Here is a 16,325-nt window from a genome sequence, read left to right as displayed (position 1 = left end):
ATTTTTAAAATAATAAAAGCATTTATTGTTGCTTGGGTCCGATTATATATCCTCTCCTCAAAGACAATATCTAACCAGGTAAACATGGATCTAAGATACAGTTGGTTGCACTTGCAGCACTGAAGACCTTATCCACTTCTTTAGATCCAGCAGGTTCAAATTCTTCTCACGTAACTGCACTAGCCCCAGTCCTCTCCAAGGTATCATGGTTCTGACAGATGAAACTCTTCAAAGAATTTCAAGGCATTGTTTACCTTAAAGAATCTATATTAGAGAAGCATAAGCATCAGCACTAACATAATCAAAGCCAAAAACTAGAGTCCCCTCCCTTGAGCACATAGTATCAAAGCACAATTCCCTCCTCCAATTAACAGTCATAAATCACATTCTCCAATTAGTTTGAAATTCAGGCTTTCCCTCCAGTTCTCCAGCCTGCCAATTCTTATCATCTCTTATTTCAATAACCTTGGTTCACACACTAGGTCCAGTATTGTTATGTCAAGCTAAATTCTCATGCACATTCCTCCCTCCAGCATCATATAACTCTAACTCTAACTCTAAAAGTAAAACATAAGAAGAAAATGGTTGCATCACCAACTGTTGTCAAAGCAAAAACATCCAATGTTAGCAGCGTTGACACAAGGCACTTGCATAGCTGAAGTCTAACTCAGAGTGAGTTCATTTTTATCCAACAGATGGCTAGAATAGTCTTTACAACAGACTATCATAGATGTTTTGTAGGGGTTCTTCCTTCTCCAGGGGAGGTTGGATTATTCTGACCATGGTGACTGGACAGCACTCTGCAATAGCAGTTGGAAAATAATTATGTTTTGCTCTTCTTCTCACCACGAAGTAATACTTTAAAAGATTCCTATCTTGGCTCAACCACACAGCTGATCTCTAAGGTCTCTGAAAGCTATTAGGGTCTCTCCAGCAACTATAGCCTTTCCACTGCTTCTGTTCTGGGGTGGCAACTGTGGCTATATTGAAAGCCCAGGTGGCACCTTTCCAGAAGATGAATTCTATGTGTCAAACCAGGTCTTGATTATACATGCTGTGTGAGCCCTCTCATCCATTATTAAATCACAAGTAAGCTTTAGCACAGGTGCCCCCGATGCAAAGAATAACAGTGCTGACAGTGATACCAGAATCAGGTCTCCATGCATCAATCTGCTAGGGAAAATCAACCAGATCCTTTCTTGTTCTGCCTACACAAACCATCTTCCCCTTCCCTCCTTTCTGAATCATATTTTTTTGTTACTGTCAACTATAAATCTCAGTCCCAACTTGACAGAGATTATCACCACTAGGTTAATCTATGCACGTATCTGCATTTTATTTGCATTCAAAGTTTAACACTTACTTTCAATGAGTTCATAATGGTTATGACTCAGGGTGATGATGTTGGGTTTCCTCAAGAAGTTCAGAAAAATCTTGGAATTGGAAGAGGAAGAACAATAAATCAATTCACTTAAGCTTTGGAACATACTTCAAGTCATATTGCAATATTCTGTCTAATGAGTCCTTGTCATACTCCACAGAGTCAGTATTAAGTAACTTTCAAATACAGTTAAGTCAGTCAACCACCCTCACTTGTCTTTCAGGAAGAGCATTCCATGCTGTTGTAAGACCATGGAAGTAATATTTATAAGAAATTTCAATTGCTATTAGATACATTCAGCATTTAATTGCAAAGGGAAAAGAATGCTGTGCCTAAGCTTCCTATTAGGATTTTTATTCTTCTTAATAAGTAAACATTATGGGTGACCATAAAACACCGTGACTGTTTTTGTTAAAATGATAATAGAAGTTTTGTGCCACAAACTCTCCTCCTTTTCAGCATGTGTGTGGTGTCATAATGGACATTTAAAGGGGGCAGGAATTGTATCATGTTACTATGATGATGTTTTCATCAGAGGGATCAGTTTGAGCATCACTGCAGAGGTCACCGCTTCCGAGGAGAATCACTCTAGCAACCATACTAAGAATCTTCTGGGGTTTTTTTTAGAAATTTACATGGCACAAATATTTGTGGACTAGAGCCAACTTCATCATCAAACAATTTTCATCATCCTCAGTCTATTGGTTTAATAATTTTAAATTTGTATCGGATATTTCAGTGTGTCTCATACAAACAGAATAACAAGGCCATCATATAGGAATTTGGGGGGGATTTTGTTTTGTTTTGTTTTGTTTTGCTTGTTGAAATAAGTCAGTCCTATTTGTGGCTCATTTTTTTGCATTTGGTATACTGTTTAAAAGTTTCTGTCTTCTATTATAGGTGGCAATTACCACACCAGCAAAATGAGAATCAAACTCATATTTTTATGAGTTCTTCCAAAAGATAACATGCTGCGATCCTGTGCCATAAGCAGTTTTTGATCCATTATAGTTATATACTTTCTTCCTTTCCCCTGTGCAGACAGATATGGATAGTTAAGTCATAATAAACCTAGAGCAATGTGGAAGCCGGCTGGATGCCACTGAAGAGGTGATATGAACAGTCACATAATCTCCTGACTTGGAATAAAGGACCATCACTAGTAGTTATATACTGATTGTGGGCTGTTTAGCATCTACAGTAGGTCAGTATCTATCAAAAGGTGGCTCAAGGACCCTAGCGGTCCCCCGAGACCCCCTCAGAAGTCCGACAATTCAAAATCATTTGCCAGCCTATGTTGAAAAATAATACAATATAAAAATCCCATCAAACATTTGTGAGAAACATTAGTGGCACTGAATGAATCAATTTTAATTTTCAGTAGAATAAATATTGATAAAAATAATCGATACAAACAAAAGCTCTTTTAAGATCCTCTATAAGTTTTAAAAGTGGGAAAGGGTGCTGAGACCAAAAATTTAAGAAACACTGATCTGGGTCACAGATACCAACAGCCTGCATAAGCAAATTCAGCAAAATACTCGCTTTCGCTCAATAATGTTTATGGTGGAGTGACTAATAGGCCAATACATAGTCCTTTCCTTTATGTAGCTAACACTGCTTAGGCTACAGTTTTTCCTCTTTCCATTGTTATTATTTAGTGAGTGAGAATTTTGGATCCATTACAACAATTGAGAAACAATTGCCCATTCAGTTGTTGGAAAATAGTCACTGATCTGGATACTCTTTCAATAAATAGAGTATTTACGTATGCATCTAACTTACCTGTTGTATTCAGTGTTAAGCTTTTTTCCTCAGTAGATGTTGGATGTTTAACTTCACATCGTATTGTCTTCCCAAAGACCAGTGCTTTTGGATCTAAGTGTATTTTACTAACAAAATAACATAAGTGATCTTCTCCAATCTCAACGTTCCTGGGATTGATATTTTCAGATATTTATCTCCAGCCTTGGTACCATCTGACTTGTATATCATGAGGTGCAAATTGTGATATAGAAATTGCAAGGAGGATATTCTGATGATCTGGGGTTGCCTTTATTTCAGACAAAACAGGCTGTTTGGCTAAATGAGAAGAAAAAATATTGAGCAGGGAAGACAATGTAAATACTGTAATATGTTTCCATACCTTGGCTTAATATGATTAATGAAAGAACGACTTTTAATGTAAGAAAATACTTTAAGGATTGATCCTCTGGAGTCTTTGCATAAGGGAACTATTGCATGAGACCACTGTATAAGACCAACTCCACAATTTTTACCAAGCACAAGGTGAAAACACTTTCTATACCATTTGTAACAAAAACCAATGAATGGAAATCATGTCTCCAACCTTCTCTATGGCTGACCGTTTAAGCTGGACACAACAACCCTTTTTGTTGTTGTTTTTCTCAATTTTTATTTTACTGAAAACGTTAAAATGCAAACTCTCAAAAAAGAGAAAAATATGCAAAACCAAAATAAAGCTAAGCAAGACTACACCAACAAAAAAGTGCATAAACAAAACAAACATATACGTATTCTACAGTTTTCTTTATGTTTCCATCACTTGGTTGAAATTCAGTAACAGCAGTGCATATGATAGCATAGACATTTGCAGTATGAGGAGAATGTGTGTGTGTGTGTTTTGTGATGTGCAATTGCAATTCAAGTATTACGCTTCATTATTTGGGTGTCATTGAGGTTGGAAATGGATATCTATGCATCTTACTGTAGGTAAGATGATCTTATCCTATAAATATTCTCCCACACATGACAAAAAGGCAATGGTGTCCACACAGTGCGGTCAAAAAAGTTAAGAAAGTGAGATGGACTCAGAGTGATGATGAGCACCTCTGTCCCAGGGATGTCATACCTGGGCTATGGCTTAAATCTTGGTATCCACAACACAAAGGACACAACAAAAGACAGACCACAGTGCTATAAGCAGGGACATTTGTTTTTAAGTAACATTACAGGAAATGAGGCGGTGCCACACCTGTGTTCAATTCCATTCCTTTTAATAAAGCCTAAAGAGGGTAAACTCAACCCAACTTCACCAATTAACATCAGAAGATGAATAAATCCAAAAACATTTTGGTACGCACCTGGAAGTTTTAGATATACTTCTCTTGTAATAGGCTTTGTCAATCTTGCATGGCTCACCTTGAAACAAATGGCCTTATCACAAACTGAAGCAGTAGCTTTTAGTTCCAACACAGAACTTAATTTGTAACAACCATTAGAGGCCATGTCTAAATTCTCTGTGACTGCATCATTTGTTACTGATTTATCTCCCAGAAACCATTGAGCACAAATTTCTTTAGGATTGAAATCCGTGATGTCACAAATTAAATTTACAGTTGCTCCATAATCTGCATTACTTGGTTCAATAACAATATTTGAAAGTTTGGGAAAATCTATAAATGTGATAGAGAAATCAACATTAGACTGTTAAATGCAAAGAATACCCTAATATACAGAGCATCAACTGAAATAAGAATATTTTTAACATTATATTGTTACAACAACAAAGAAAGAATCATTGTTCAATGAGAACTTGTGCTGTTACAGTAGATTAACAGAACAGGTTCACATAGAACAATATTCATACAGGAAATCAGCTCTCAACTGATTAGGCAAATAACAATTATTTCTGTTTCCCTGCCTTTTGTATACATATGTTGGCCATACAGTGAGATATCAGTGCTTTTCATTATTTTGGTTTGTTTCCACACATTAATCCATGGCATGTTATTATATACTGATGTGAACTTAGAAGTAAATGTATGTTACAATACTATAAAATTTATCTATTCATCTATCTATCTATCTATCTATCTATCTATCATTCATCTCTATCTCTCTCATCTATCTATCTACCTACCTACCTACCTACCTACCTACCTACCTATATATCTATCTAACATCTATCTATCATCTATCATCAGCATAGAGATTGGGCAGTAATAACTAGGACTCTGTTCTAAAAATTCCTTTCCCTGGCAGACAGTTGTAAGTAAATATTGGGAGAAAAACCCACACTGTAAAATGACTTTAGTAAATTGGCTTGCCCAGGAGGTGGGCAAACATATTTTGGATAGCCTATCAGTGTCCATTGAATGGATCTTCTGGCAAAAGGTAAATACTTTGTTAAGTGGCTGTGTACTCAGTGGATACTTGTCTCTGCTTAGGCCATGGGGGCTGACATATTCTTATCAGTTTCCAATATGCTTCTTAAAAAACACCTCTAAGCCTGTTCAAGTGAAGTGGCCTCACAGTTCCATGCCACAGGTCAACATTGGGATTATTTTGCCCTGAATGCTTTCAATAAAGGAGTCCAGGTCCCTGAGTAATTATAATTAAATAATTTGTATTAATTTTTGGTACTTGCTACAATCCTCACCAAGCTTCCTATGCTGGTAAAGGTCATTTCCAAATAGGTGAAAGAATGTGCATGTTCAATAGGCTCCCCATTCAGCTGCCAGTTATATGTCACACTTTTTGTTGTTGTTGTTATATTGATGTTTACAGAATTGAGAACATAATAGTTATTTAGCTTCACAACAGTGTCTCAAGCCTATTTGAGAACGCATCATTAGAATCACATCTTCAGCACATTAGAGAATATTAATAAGTTTATCATGGTTCTTTGGCATATGAGTGTCTGAAGAATACAGGAATCCTGGAATATTATTGACACAGAAATTAAGAAGCATTTGAGCCACACTATAACCCTGTCAAACACCTTTACGAGGTGTACTTTAAATAAGAGAAGTATTTACACCTTTATGCATTTCCAAGATGCAGATAATAGTGGGAACCTTAGAAATCTTATCACCTGGAGTGACCTCCTTAGACTTATGCTAGTGACACTGGTCCTCATCTACTCAGAGAGAAAATATGCACACAGAACATAGAGGTAAGAATTTTCTAGAAGAGCTTTGAAGGTTACAAATGGGACCCCCGGGACAGTGCAACAGTCTTAAATATGAGTCAGTTGCCAAATGCCCAAATTTTTATCACGTGACCACGGGGAGGCTGCAACAGTCATTAAGTGTGAAAAACAGTCATAAGTCACTTCTTTTCTGTGACTTTGTAACTTTGAATGGTCACTAAACCAACAGCTGTAAGTCGAGCAGGTAGTCCTCAGTTTACATACAACAGTTCATTTAGTGACCGTTCAAAGTTCCAATGGCACGGAAAAAAGTGACTTATGATCGTTTTTTACACTTATGACCGTTGCAGCATCTTTGTGGTCACATGATCAAAATACAGATGCTTGGCAACTGACTCATATTTATGACTGTTGCAGTGCCCCAGGTCATATGATCACCTTTTGGGACCTTCTGACAAGCAAAGTCAATGGGGAAGCCAGATTCAGTTAACAACTGGGTTACTAATTGACTGCAGTGATTCACTTATCAACTGTGGCAAAGTAAAGTCATAAAATGGGGCAAAACTCACTTAAGAAATATATCCATTAGCAACACAAATTGTGGGCTCAATGGTGGTTGTAAGTTGAGGACCACCTGTGTATTTCCTTAACATCCTTCAATAGAATAGTTTAACTGGGGAGGGGGGGAGGCTAGAGCAAGTATATTCACTCTTGATGTTCCCTCCCATATATAGATTCAACACAGATAATCAGTACCTCCAAGGAACATAGAAAAGAGAGGGAGGGAGGGAGGGAGGGAGGGAAGGAGAGAGAGAGAGAGAGAGAGAGAGAATGAATGAGAATGAATCAATCCCCAAAATCTGGAAGGCAACAGACTGAGGCTGGATAAATTAGAGCTATAATAACAATCACCTTGCAACATGATTGTATGTCTCTCCTGTAAAATTTTGTTACAGTGATTTATTTCAATAAAGAAGTCTACTTCATGGTCTTCTGCGCTGGGTATAAAGGTTATTTCACTTGTCCTAGAGTACAGCTTTGACGTTCGGTCCAACTGGGGCTCCTCTGTTTTAACTGTAGCATCCGTGAGCTCTTCAAAGCCTTTTCTCCAATAAATGTCACACTCGGGTGGATGGTATTTTGTCAATAAGCAACTCAATGTGATGGGTTTCCCACACTCGGGTATAGGAGGCTTACATTCAATTTTGTAAACTTTGGGGGCAAGTACTATAAATAAAATACAACAGCAAATATCAGAGTTAGTATTCAGTACAGAACTTCACAGCTTGTGAAGTCAAAACACAAAGTTCTCTTCCCATATGGCTGTTTAGCTTACACAACTAAGTGCCAAAGTCATCATCCAAACACAATAAAGTGCCAAATGGATATAAATCACAAATCTGGTGAAAAATGAAATAGAAAATGGGCTCAATGATAAAATAATATCAGATGAAGATTTCTAATTTGGTGAGGAATTAGATTTTCGGTTGTTCATGTAATAAGGCACATTTACGCACTAAAGAAACGAGATCCTGTAATCTGCACATCTGCACATAGATGCAACTAAAGCTTTTAGCATATATTTGCCCATTTTCTAGCTATTTGGCAGTGGCAAGTATTACACGAAGCTAAACCATAAGCCATCAAAAAGTAACCTACTCACCAAAAGAATTTTGCATGAAAGAATTGTGTTGATTTCAGAGATCAAAGTCAAATCCTGGCCTGAGAGCACATACAGTCTGTCTCCTCCTTGTATGACCAGGTTGGTCCTTGTGACGTTTCAGAATTCTACCATGGATTTTTATGGCTTTCAGAAATCTAACATCTGTCTAATTATATGGGAGGGAGGGAGGGAGGGAGGGAGGGAGGGAAGGAAGGAAGGAAGGAAGGAAGGAAGGAAGGAAGGAAGGAAGGAAGGAAGGAAGGAAGGAAGGAAGGAAGGAAGGAAGGAAGGAAGGCAGGGAGGCAGGAAGGAAGGAAGGGATTTTATGACCTAAATATCAATAGATGTATTTATTATACTCATTCTGTACAAAGGAGTCTTATTCTGCGATGTATGGAATATTATTCTGAGAAAGGAAATTAAATTGAATCCATACCTTGTGGCAATGTGGGAGGAGAAGAATTGAAAGAAGGAACAGAAAGATAAAAAGTAAGAGATCGTGACTAGTATTACAACAGCAGTAAAACTTCAGAAGTATAAGTTGTTAAAAGAATGGAATTACATGAGAGGAACAGGAAACTTTTTTGTTTGTTTGCAAAAAGGAGCTGCACTTTATGGGAACTACTTTGTGCCTAAGGCCTTAAGAGTAAAATATGCAGTGCAAATTGTAGTTTTTCTGCTCCACTTACCCACAGTGTTCATCTGCCACGTAGATTCTTTGTATACTCGTGAGCCTTGAAGCTTAGCTCTGCAGACAAACCTCTTTCCAGAATCTGCCACCTGGGGGCAATACTGGACCTCGCTGATGCAAAAGTAAAGCCCATCAGCACCTTTTGTGGGTGGAGTTGAAAAAGAACTGTCTAGAATTCCATCATCGTTACTCCAACAGACTTCAAGGGTGCCCGGAAAATAAGAATGAATTTTGCAACTAAGAATGAGTGGTTCATTTGATCTTGGCACATTTGTGGAACAATGAACTTCATGAAGCATTGGTAAGGCTAGAAGAAAACCAAAAAGGTTTTAATGCAAGCGGCAAAATGTGATGTGCAAAGAGATAGGCCCAGATAACAGTGAAGAGCCTTCAAGGCCCCTGAATGATTCTTCCAAAGCTTTGGTGATGTTTCTTACCATTTTTCCTTGCCCACCATTCAGTAGCTGTTTATTTACACAAAGCTAGGGAGGACCAAGCCAAACTCAACTGCTAAGGAACCTTGGCTGTCGAAAAATCAGTATCAATGAAGGAGAATATTTGTAGCTGAGGGTTGAAATGAGGGGTCTTTGGTGCCCTCAGTATCTGTCAGTTGAAAGGTCAAAAATGTCTTGTTGGATACATCATCCCTGGCTACCAAATTGTTTCTTTATGGTGCGGAATAGAAGAAGGGTCACTTATGTCCCAGTTTCCATTTGTGTTTGGCTGCCATTATATACATAGAAGAGTTAAAGCTGGAAGAACCCAAGGCCTTCCTCTGGGACTATCCATGCTAAATATCCAGAGTGTTGTTTCCACTGGAAAGTTCTGTTTTAGCTAGATAATGTAAATTTGTTTTATTTGTTGTATTTTTAACATAATCCGTTAAAAATAATCCATGATGGGGAAAACCCTACAGATGAAAACAGCTCCATGTCTGTCATCAAAAATGCTTTCGAATGAAGTCAAATTTTAGCTAGGGAAATGAACAGATATGGATTCAGCTGCATCTTAGCTGGTGAAATTTAGCATGGGCAAAATTTTACATCTATAAAGAGTGTGGCATGGAGGAGCATCTTCTTTACAAATCTGAAAAATACGTTCTAAGGGAGGAAATGACATTTATTTTGCAGCATTGCTTAAATGGCTTGCCACTGCTTTGTTCTGGAATATTAAGTGGTCCTGAATTCAAGTACTAACCAAGATGCACCTTGCTTCCCTTTGAGAGGTAAGATACTTTGAAGAATTTTAAAAGTGTTCATGGATATCAGATGCAACACATAGTCATAAATACTGAGATACAAGTAATGCTCTTTCCAGCCCATCTGTGCCAAGACAAACAATATCCTATCACAATTCATATTCAGTGCATGGACTGTAGTGTAAGATATCTGCTGGGACCATGGCTGGACCAAAATTAGCTAAGCCTCCTCTATTCTCATACATTTTGAAACTTAGCAGTTCTCTTATAAACCATAAAATATTTTTGAAGTTTCAGCATCTATTTATTACTCTGCCATAATCCTCACTTACCCTTGACTTTAAATGATTTCCTTTCAGTGCCCAATCCATGCTGAAAGCCCTTATGTTTAACTTCCAATAAAAGTTCGAATTTCTTCAGCTTCTGTATATCTGGATTTATGCAGATTTTCCACTGGAAGTCAAAATAGTTTCCTGGTTTTGATTTCAACTCGGGATAAACTTTAAACATGTCCTCCAAGTTCCTGAGGAGGAGGACATTTTCATCATCTTCCATAGGTTCTTCAACTGATGTTGTATGCCAAGAGGCTATTTTCTGTTTTGTATTCTGGGGTTCAGTTACTAAGAAGAGGTCTGCATGCAAAGGCTTTGGTCGAAAGTGTGAAATCAAGCACTGTAACGACGTTTCTTCCAGATGCTTCAGTTCTTTACTACCCACCATTTTCATGGATGGTGGACCTATAAAAAATTATGGAAAATGGAAACCTTGTTGCTTGAAAAAGATTGCAGCAATATTTTAGGATCATTCTTTCCACATTTTACAAAGCATTATTCTACTTCTATATGTATTTCTACTTAATGCATTTCACTGCTGTGTTATTGTGCGTTTCTTGACTTGGCAAAAAAAAAAGCATGTAGGCATAGTCTGCTCTGTTCCAATAATCAAACCCTATTCTGACTTAGGAATGAGGCAAAAGACTGATAAACATTTATGGGGAGAGAAGTTCAGAAAAATGATTGTTGTATTCCTTGGGTTTATTTTCACTCCCATTAAGGAGAGACATGCATCCAGCCATCATTCTCTTTAACATGGGACAGAGCGAGTAGAGAGGAGGTGATTTCACACAGATGGCCAGATCAACAAATTTACTCATCTGCCAAAATGTGCTCTGATTTTGTACTTGTGTTCTGCACAGGTACTACAGTTTGTTCCAGCTGATAACTGGGTTTCCTTTGGACTATAGTTTAATGCTGTTCTGGAAAATGATGTCTAAAAAGATTATATAGGTAATCCTCATTTAGTGATAGTCCTTTTTAGTGATCATTCAGTTACAATGGTGAAAAGAAACCAATTCTTACATATATGACCTTCACTGGTCTGAAAAGCAAAAGGAAGATGAAGTAAGATCATAAGCATCATTTTACATAGCGACTGCTTCATTTAATGGACAAGTTACCAGATCCAATTGTGATCGCTAAATGAAGACTATCTATGATTTGATAGGTACAATGTAATGCTTATATTTAATCTGTTTTCCATTTTCCCCTGTTGGTCTTTGCCTCTGCCTGGCTGTTTTCTGAGAGCTTTCTAACAATGATACTTTAAAATTAACTTACACAAATACACATTTTGGCTGAAATCTTATAAATAGACAAATGATGGTACTGATAATACATATTTAGAATGACTTACGTTTCTTTAAAAAGACAATGTATAGATGGCACACACATAGAATTAGAAACAGAAAACATAAAACCATCATAATTTTTAAGTAAGTGATCGACTTAGGTTCTGTAGAAAGACAATAAGAAAAGAAATTATGTTGCTTCTGATGCACTCAAAATGTTGTTTATTGCTCTTGGTGCTTTTAATAAATAAGCATTTACATGTAATTACATAATAAGAAACAAACAATTCTGATGTAGGGCATTCTGTCATAAGCAAAACACTCAGCAACAAGAAGAAATTACTGCACCATCTAATAGCACAACCTAGTTGAGTTTGGGGCATAATCCAATCTCACATTTCATTAGATTTTAAAAGCAGGATCTTAAAATATATCTAGAATTTATGAGATGTGGATCGATTCTAACCAGTCATCAGTGCATATAATATATCGGGGGAGGTTGTCCCCAATAATGCACTAAATAATAAATATTTCATTACTCTGAATCACAGATGCCATTTTATTGTCTATTGATGCTCTTTGCCTGAAGTTTTATTTTGTGGAATGTCTTATCAACATGAAACAATTGTGGTCATGTAGAAATATTGCCATACTAGCTTGGAATTCTGGGCCTTACAGTCCCAATGCACATGACTCTACCTTTCTATTTCTCTTCTATTAGCTATCTCGCTTTTTCATAAACACTTTCTTTTTAGCTAAAACATTGTAGACATCTTCACAATTATTTTTGGTGGGCATATGATTCTATCTCAGACTGTAGAATTATAGGTAAAAATTGTGCATCACCGAGGTCAACCTTGCTGAGAAATCAGGAGGATCATTTATTTAATATAATACTTTAAAAGTATAGAGAGTCCTCAACTTACAACCACAACTGAGCCCAACATTTCTGTTGCTAAGCAAGAGAGTTGTTAAATTTTCAAAGCAAGTACCTGTTACTGTTAAAGTTACATTGTAGACTGGATATCTGGAAAATGACATATGCTTCACAGTACAACTATAGACGTTTCCTTGATCTTGTGAAGATGGTTGAAGACTCAGTTTGCTGGTGGTGTTGTAAGTGCCATCACCATTTCTCACAGAAGTTCCCATGCAAATATCCTCTGTAAGTACACCTTTATCCGACGTGTTCTTAGAATGCTTTTCCCAAAGAATGAAAATTGAATGAGGATAGAATTTATTCACTGTACATGTCAATGTCTTTACATTTCCTTCTTCAATTTCAAGTTCCTTGGGAGACAGTTGGACAGTTGGTTCAGCTATATTGTAATTAAATAAAAATGAGATTGGTTATTGATTTTTCTATATATCTTGTATTTTATTTTGCCTTTCAGCCTCTCAAACAATATTTGTATTAACATCCCATTCAAATAACAACTAAAGGGAAAAGACATTACAGGTTTTCAAATGAATGAATGAATGAATGAAAGAAAGAAAGAGGAAGGGAAGAGAAAGTATGAGTCAGTGTAGGCACATGATGGAAACAAGGGATAGAAAAATATGGAGAGGTATAGTGAATGGTATAAATTAGTTTTAGCCATTTTTTTTATTTTCATGCATTTATAGTAATTTCTTTTCTGTACTTTGTACTTCTATACTTTGCCCAGTGTTACTTATCGCCAAAAGGGAACAGCATAATGGATACATGGGTATTTTGGGGAAAGACTGTTGAAATAGAAGGTGATTTTTAAAAAGTACCAACTAGCTAGAAAAGATTGTAATGTGTATGGAGGATGGCCTTGAAGGATAGAACGAAGAGCCACATCTAGATAAATGAAGCTTGAACCCCAAGGCAAGAAAATGGTTTGTGAAAAGGCCTCAAACAACCTCCTCTCCCTAATAATAATAATAATAATAATAATAATAATAATAATAATGTTAGAAGGGACCTTGGAGATCATCGAGTCCAACCCCCTGCTCAGGCAGGAAACCCTACACCATTTCGGACAAATGGCTGTCCAGTCTCTTCTTAAAAACTTCCAGTGTTGGAGCATTCACCGCTTCTGAAGGCAGGTTGTTCCATTGGTTAATTGTTCTAACTGTCAGGAAGTTAATTTATATGAAGATCAAAGATGGAGGAAAGAAAGCAATTCAGAATCAGTAAGATGCTTTTAATAAAAGTAGCTTTGGGCCTCAAAGTATCTGGTCTAATTTATACAGTTGACAAACAACCACACATGAAAGTAGAGCAGAAGGAATGGCTGTAGGATTCTTCAACATCTCCAGGCTCCATCCTGTAGCCCAGACATGTCAAACACAAGGCCCGGGGGCCGGATGCGGCCCGCGAAGTGGTTTCATGTGGCCCACAAAGCCATCCTGGAAACAGTGAGGGAATGATCCCTGCTGCCTTGGCCCTGGCCGGCCGGGAGCCAATGTACAATTTTGTGGTGGCCATCTATGCTGAAATGCATTCAGTCTTAGCTCCACAAGGCCGTCTGGAAACAGCGAGGAACCAGCCACTGCCGCGATGGCCCCACCCCCTGGGTGCATGCTGGGGAGGTGTCACCCTTTGTGAGGAATGAAGAAATGCACCATCGCCTGGAAGTGGCCAGCAAATGGCCCTCGTCTACTTCACATATCCGGCTTGATGGGCTCTGCCCTGGTCCCACCCCTTTCTGCCAGAGACCCTCAGATCTGTCCCACTCCTGCCCAGGCCCCCAAAGGTCCCCTTGACACAAATGATGTAGAGCTGGCCACGCCCACTCAGTAGACCACACCCACTCCGTGCACACCCACCCAGCAGGCCACACCCATCCGCCCCAAGGGGAACCGCAATGCTGATGCGGCCCTCAATGAAGTTGAGTTTGACACCCCTGCTGTAGCCCATTCTGTCCTATCCAAGTTTAACTTAAAAATTAAAAAATCAGAATCACACAGAAGCAGAATCACAAGCAACATTTTCATACAGAATCTCTCCCTCGCTCTCTTTCTCTCTCTCTTTTTAACATGTTAATTTCCAGATTCCTCCAGGTTTTGTTCAGGAGATGTTGTTCGTTAGTGTCAACCTGTTTTGCCATTTCATTGTTACACTATTCAAACCCCACCAAATGTTTTTAATTTTTGTGTTATGTTTTATGTGCCATTATATCTAATTCTTTAGGTAGATAACAGCAGAACAGTGACAGACAAGACCATCCAGGGGCCAACGAGGATGCCTGGATGACCTTTAAATAGCTAATAAATATCTCTTTGATTCTTGCTGATCAGCCAACCTCGCCTCCAAGATAGCGGGTAGCAAAGCCTTATTGATTTTACATCCCTTACAACTTTCAGCCTAAGAAGAATTTGTTTTTTAAACACCAGTAAGGCTAAGAACAATCTACGCGTGTCTCATTCTTTGGCTGAAGTGCAACATCATGGCAGTATGACATAGAAAACATAGTTGTTTAATTCAATGTAGGCACTATCTGAATGCAACTAATTAGTTGCCCTAATAATAACAAAGGTTACCAAAACATTTTTATGTTGTGGTAAAACAGAATGAGGAAAGTGAACAAGAATGGACAGTGTTGAATATTGGTGATTGCCTGGGGAAGACCCTATGGTTTTCTTGGTAAGATTTCAGAAGTGGTTTGCCCTTGCCTCCTTCCTAGGGCTGAGAGTCACTGGCCCAGCTGGCTTTGTGCCTAAATCAGGAAGAGAAGTCAGTCTCCCAGTTTCTAGCCTGATGCCTTAACCCAGTGTTTCCCAAACTTGACAATTTTAAGGCATGTGGACTTCAACTCCCAGAATTCCACAGCCAGCAATGCTGGCTGTGGAATTCTGGGAGTTGAAGTCCACATGCCTTAAAATTGTCAAGTTTGGGAAACACTGCCTTAACCATTACACTACAGGGATCCTTGAGACACTATAAAATGAAGAAATGGGGAGGGACTTTCTTTTTTTTCCCCTATTTCCCTCTTTCCAGGATTCCCCTTTCTTACAAGGATCTAGATTGAGGGGGCCTTCTTCGTAAGAGGAAGAGATTTGGAATATAATCTTGTGCAACTGGCATTCAAATAAACCTTAATACAGTTTAAGAATTCCCTCCCCAAAAAACCCACAGTCGCTCTCTGGAAAGGTATACCACAAATGTCACTTACCAACTAGATCTAAAATCGTGGCTCCTTCAGCTCTAAGAGAAGCAACAATCACAACACAAGTATATTTGCCCTCTTCATTCAGCTGTATTTGTGGAAGGAAAAGGGCGGCATTTCCATTTTTTAACTGAATTGTATCCAGTCTTGAACCAGGTCTATTTGAAGAATGTTCTCCAGCAATAACTGAACAAAGTTCTTCTATTTTATTCCCTTCAGATGTTTCCAAATACCAGATGAAAATTGTTTTTTTGATATCCAGTTCTGGAGGAGGGTAATCAGAGATCTTACACGAAGTGTCACATTTTTACCCAAGGTTGCCGTCTTCCCAGGTGGCATGCTTACTTTCAAGGCTTCTTCACAAAAAATGAAAACAAATGGATTACAGATTATAATCAATTGTATCTTCTTCTCCCCCCTTTTCCTCCCCTCCCAATTCTCACATTTTATAAGGATATTGCAATGGTTGAATGGCAAAAGACGGAGAGCAATAAGAGATCATAAAGATTAAGTGGAATATTGACTACTTTTGGAATAAGGCAGAATTTGACAAGAAGTTACACAATCCAGATGGCACAATTGTGACTGCATAATTACAAGCAAATTCAATATTACTACAATGGATAGTTTTGTTTTTCATTAGCTAATTACAGTTCAATCATGGTCCAGCCAGAATATTTCAATAAGGAGTCAATTGGCATCAATGCAGTATGACAATAATGACACAGAAAACTC

The 16,325-nt window shown here is 38.0% G+C and overlaps 1 protein-coding gene across 1 annotated transcript; it reads right to left on the bottom strand.

Annotated features, from left to right (window-relative positions):
* Positions 1-3,469: 3,469 nt before the first annotated feature.
* NCR3LG1 (natural killer cell cytotoxicity receptor 3 ligand 1) lies at positions 3,470-15,894 on the bottom strand (the record flags this gene model as incomplete). Its single annotated transcript, XM_039344547.1, has 7 exons — positions 3,470-4,797; positions 7,188-7,502; positions 8,628-8,936; positions 10,160-10,564; positions 11,520-11,618; positions 12,447-12,773; positions 15,597-15,894. Coding segments are annotated over 7 exons (2,232 nt in total), but the record flags the coding sequence as incomplete, so codon positions are not given.
* Between the last annotated feature and the right edge of the window lie 431 nt (positions 15,895-16,325).

This window comes from Crotalus tigris, unplaced genomic scaffold, assembly GCF_016545835.1.
Source record: "Crotalus tigris isolate CLP2741 ecotype Arizona unplaced genomic scaffold, ASM1654583v1 scf7180000017933.3771270, whole genome shotgun sequence".
Taxonomy (NCBI): Eukaryota; Metazoa; Chordata; class Lepidosauria; order Squamata; family Viperidae; genus Crotalus; species Crotalus tigris.
This window is presented reverse-complemented; position numbering and strand designations above follow the sequence as displayed.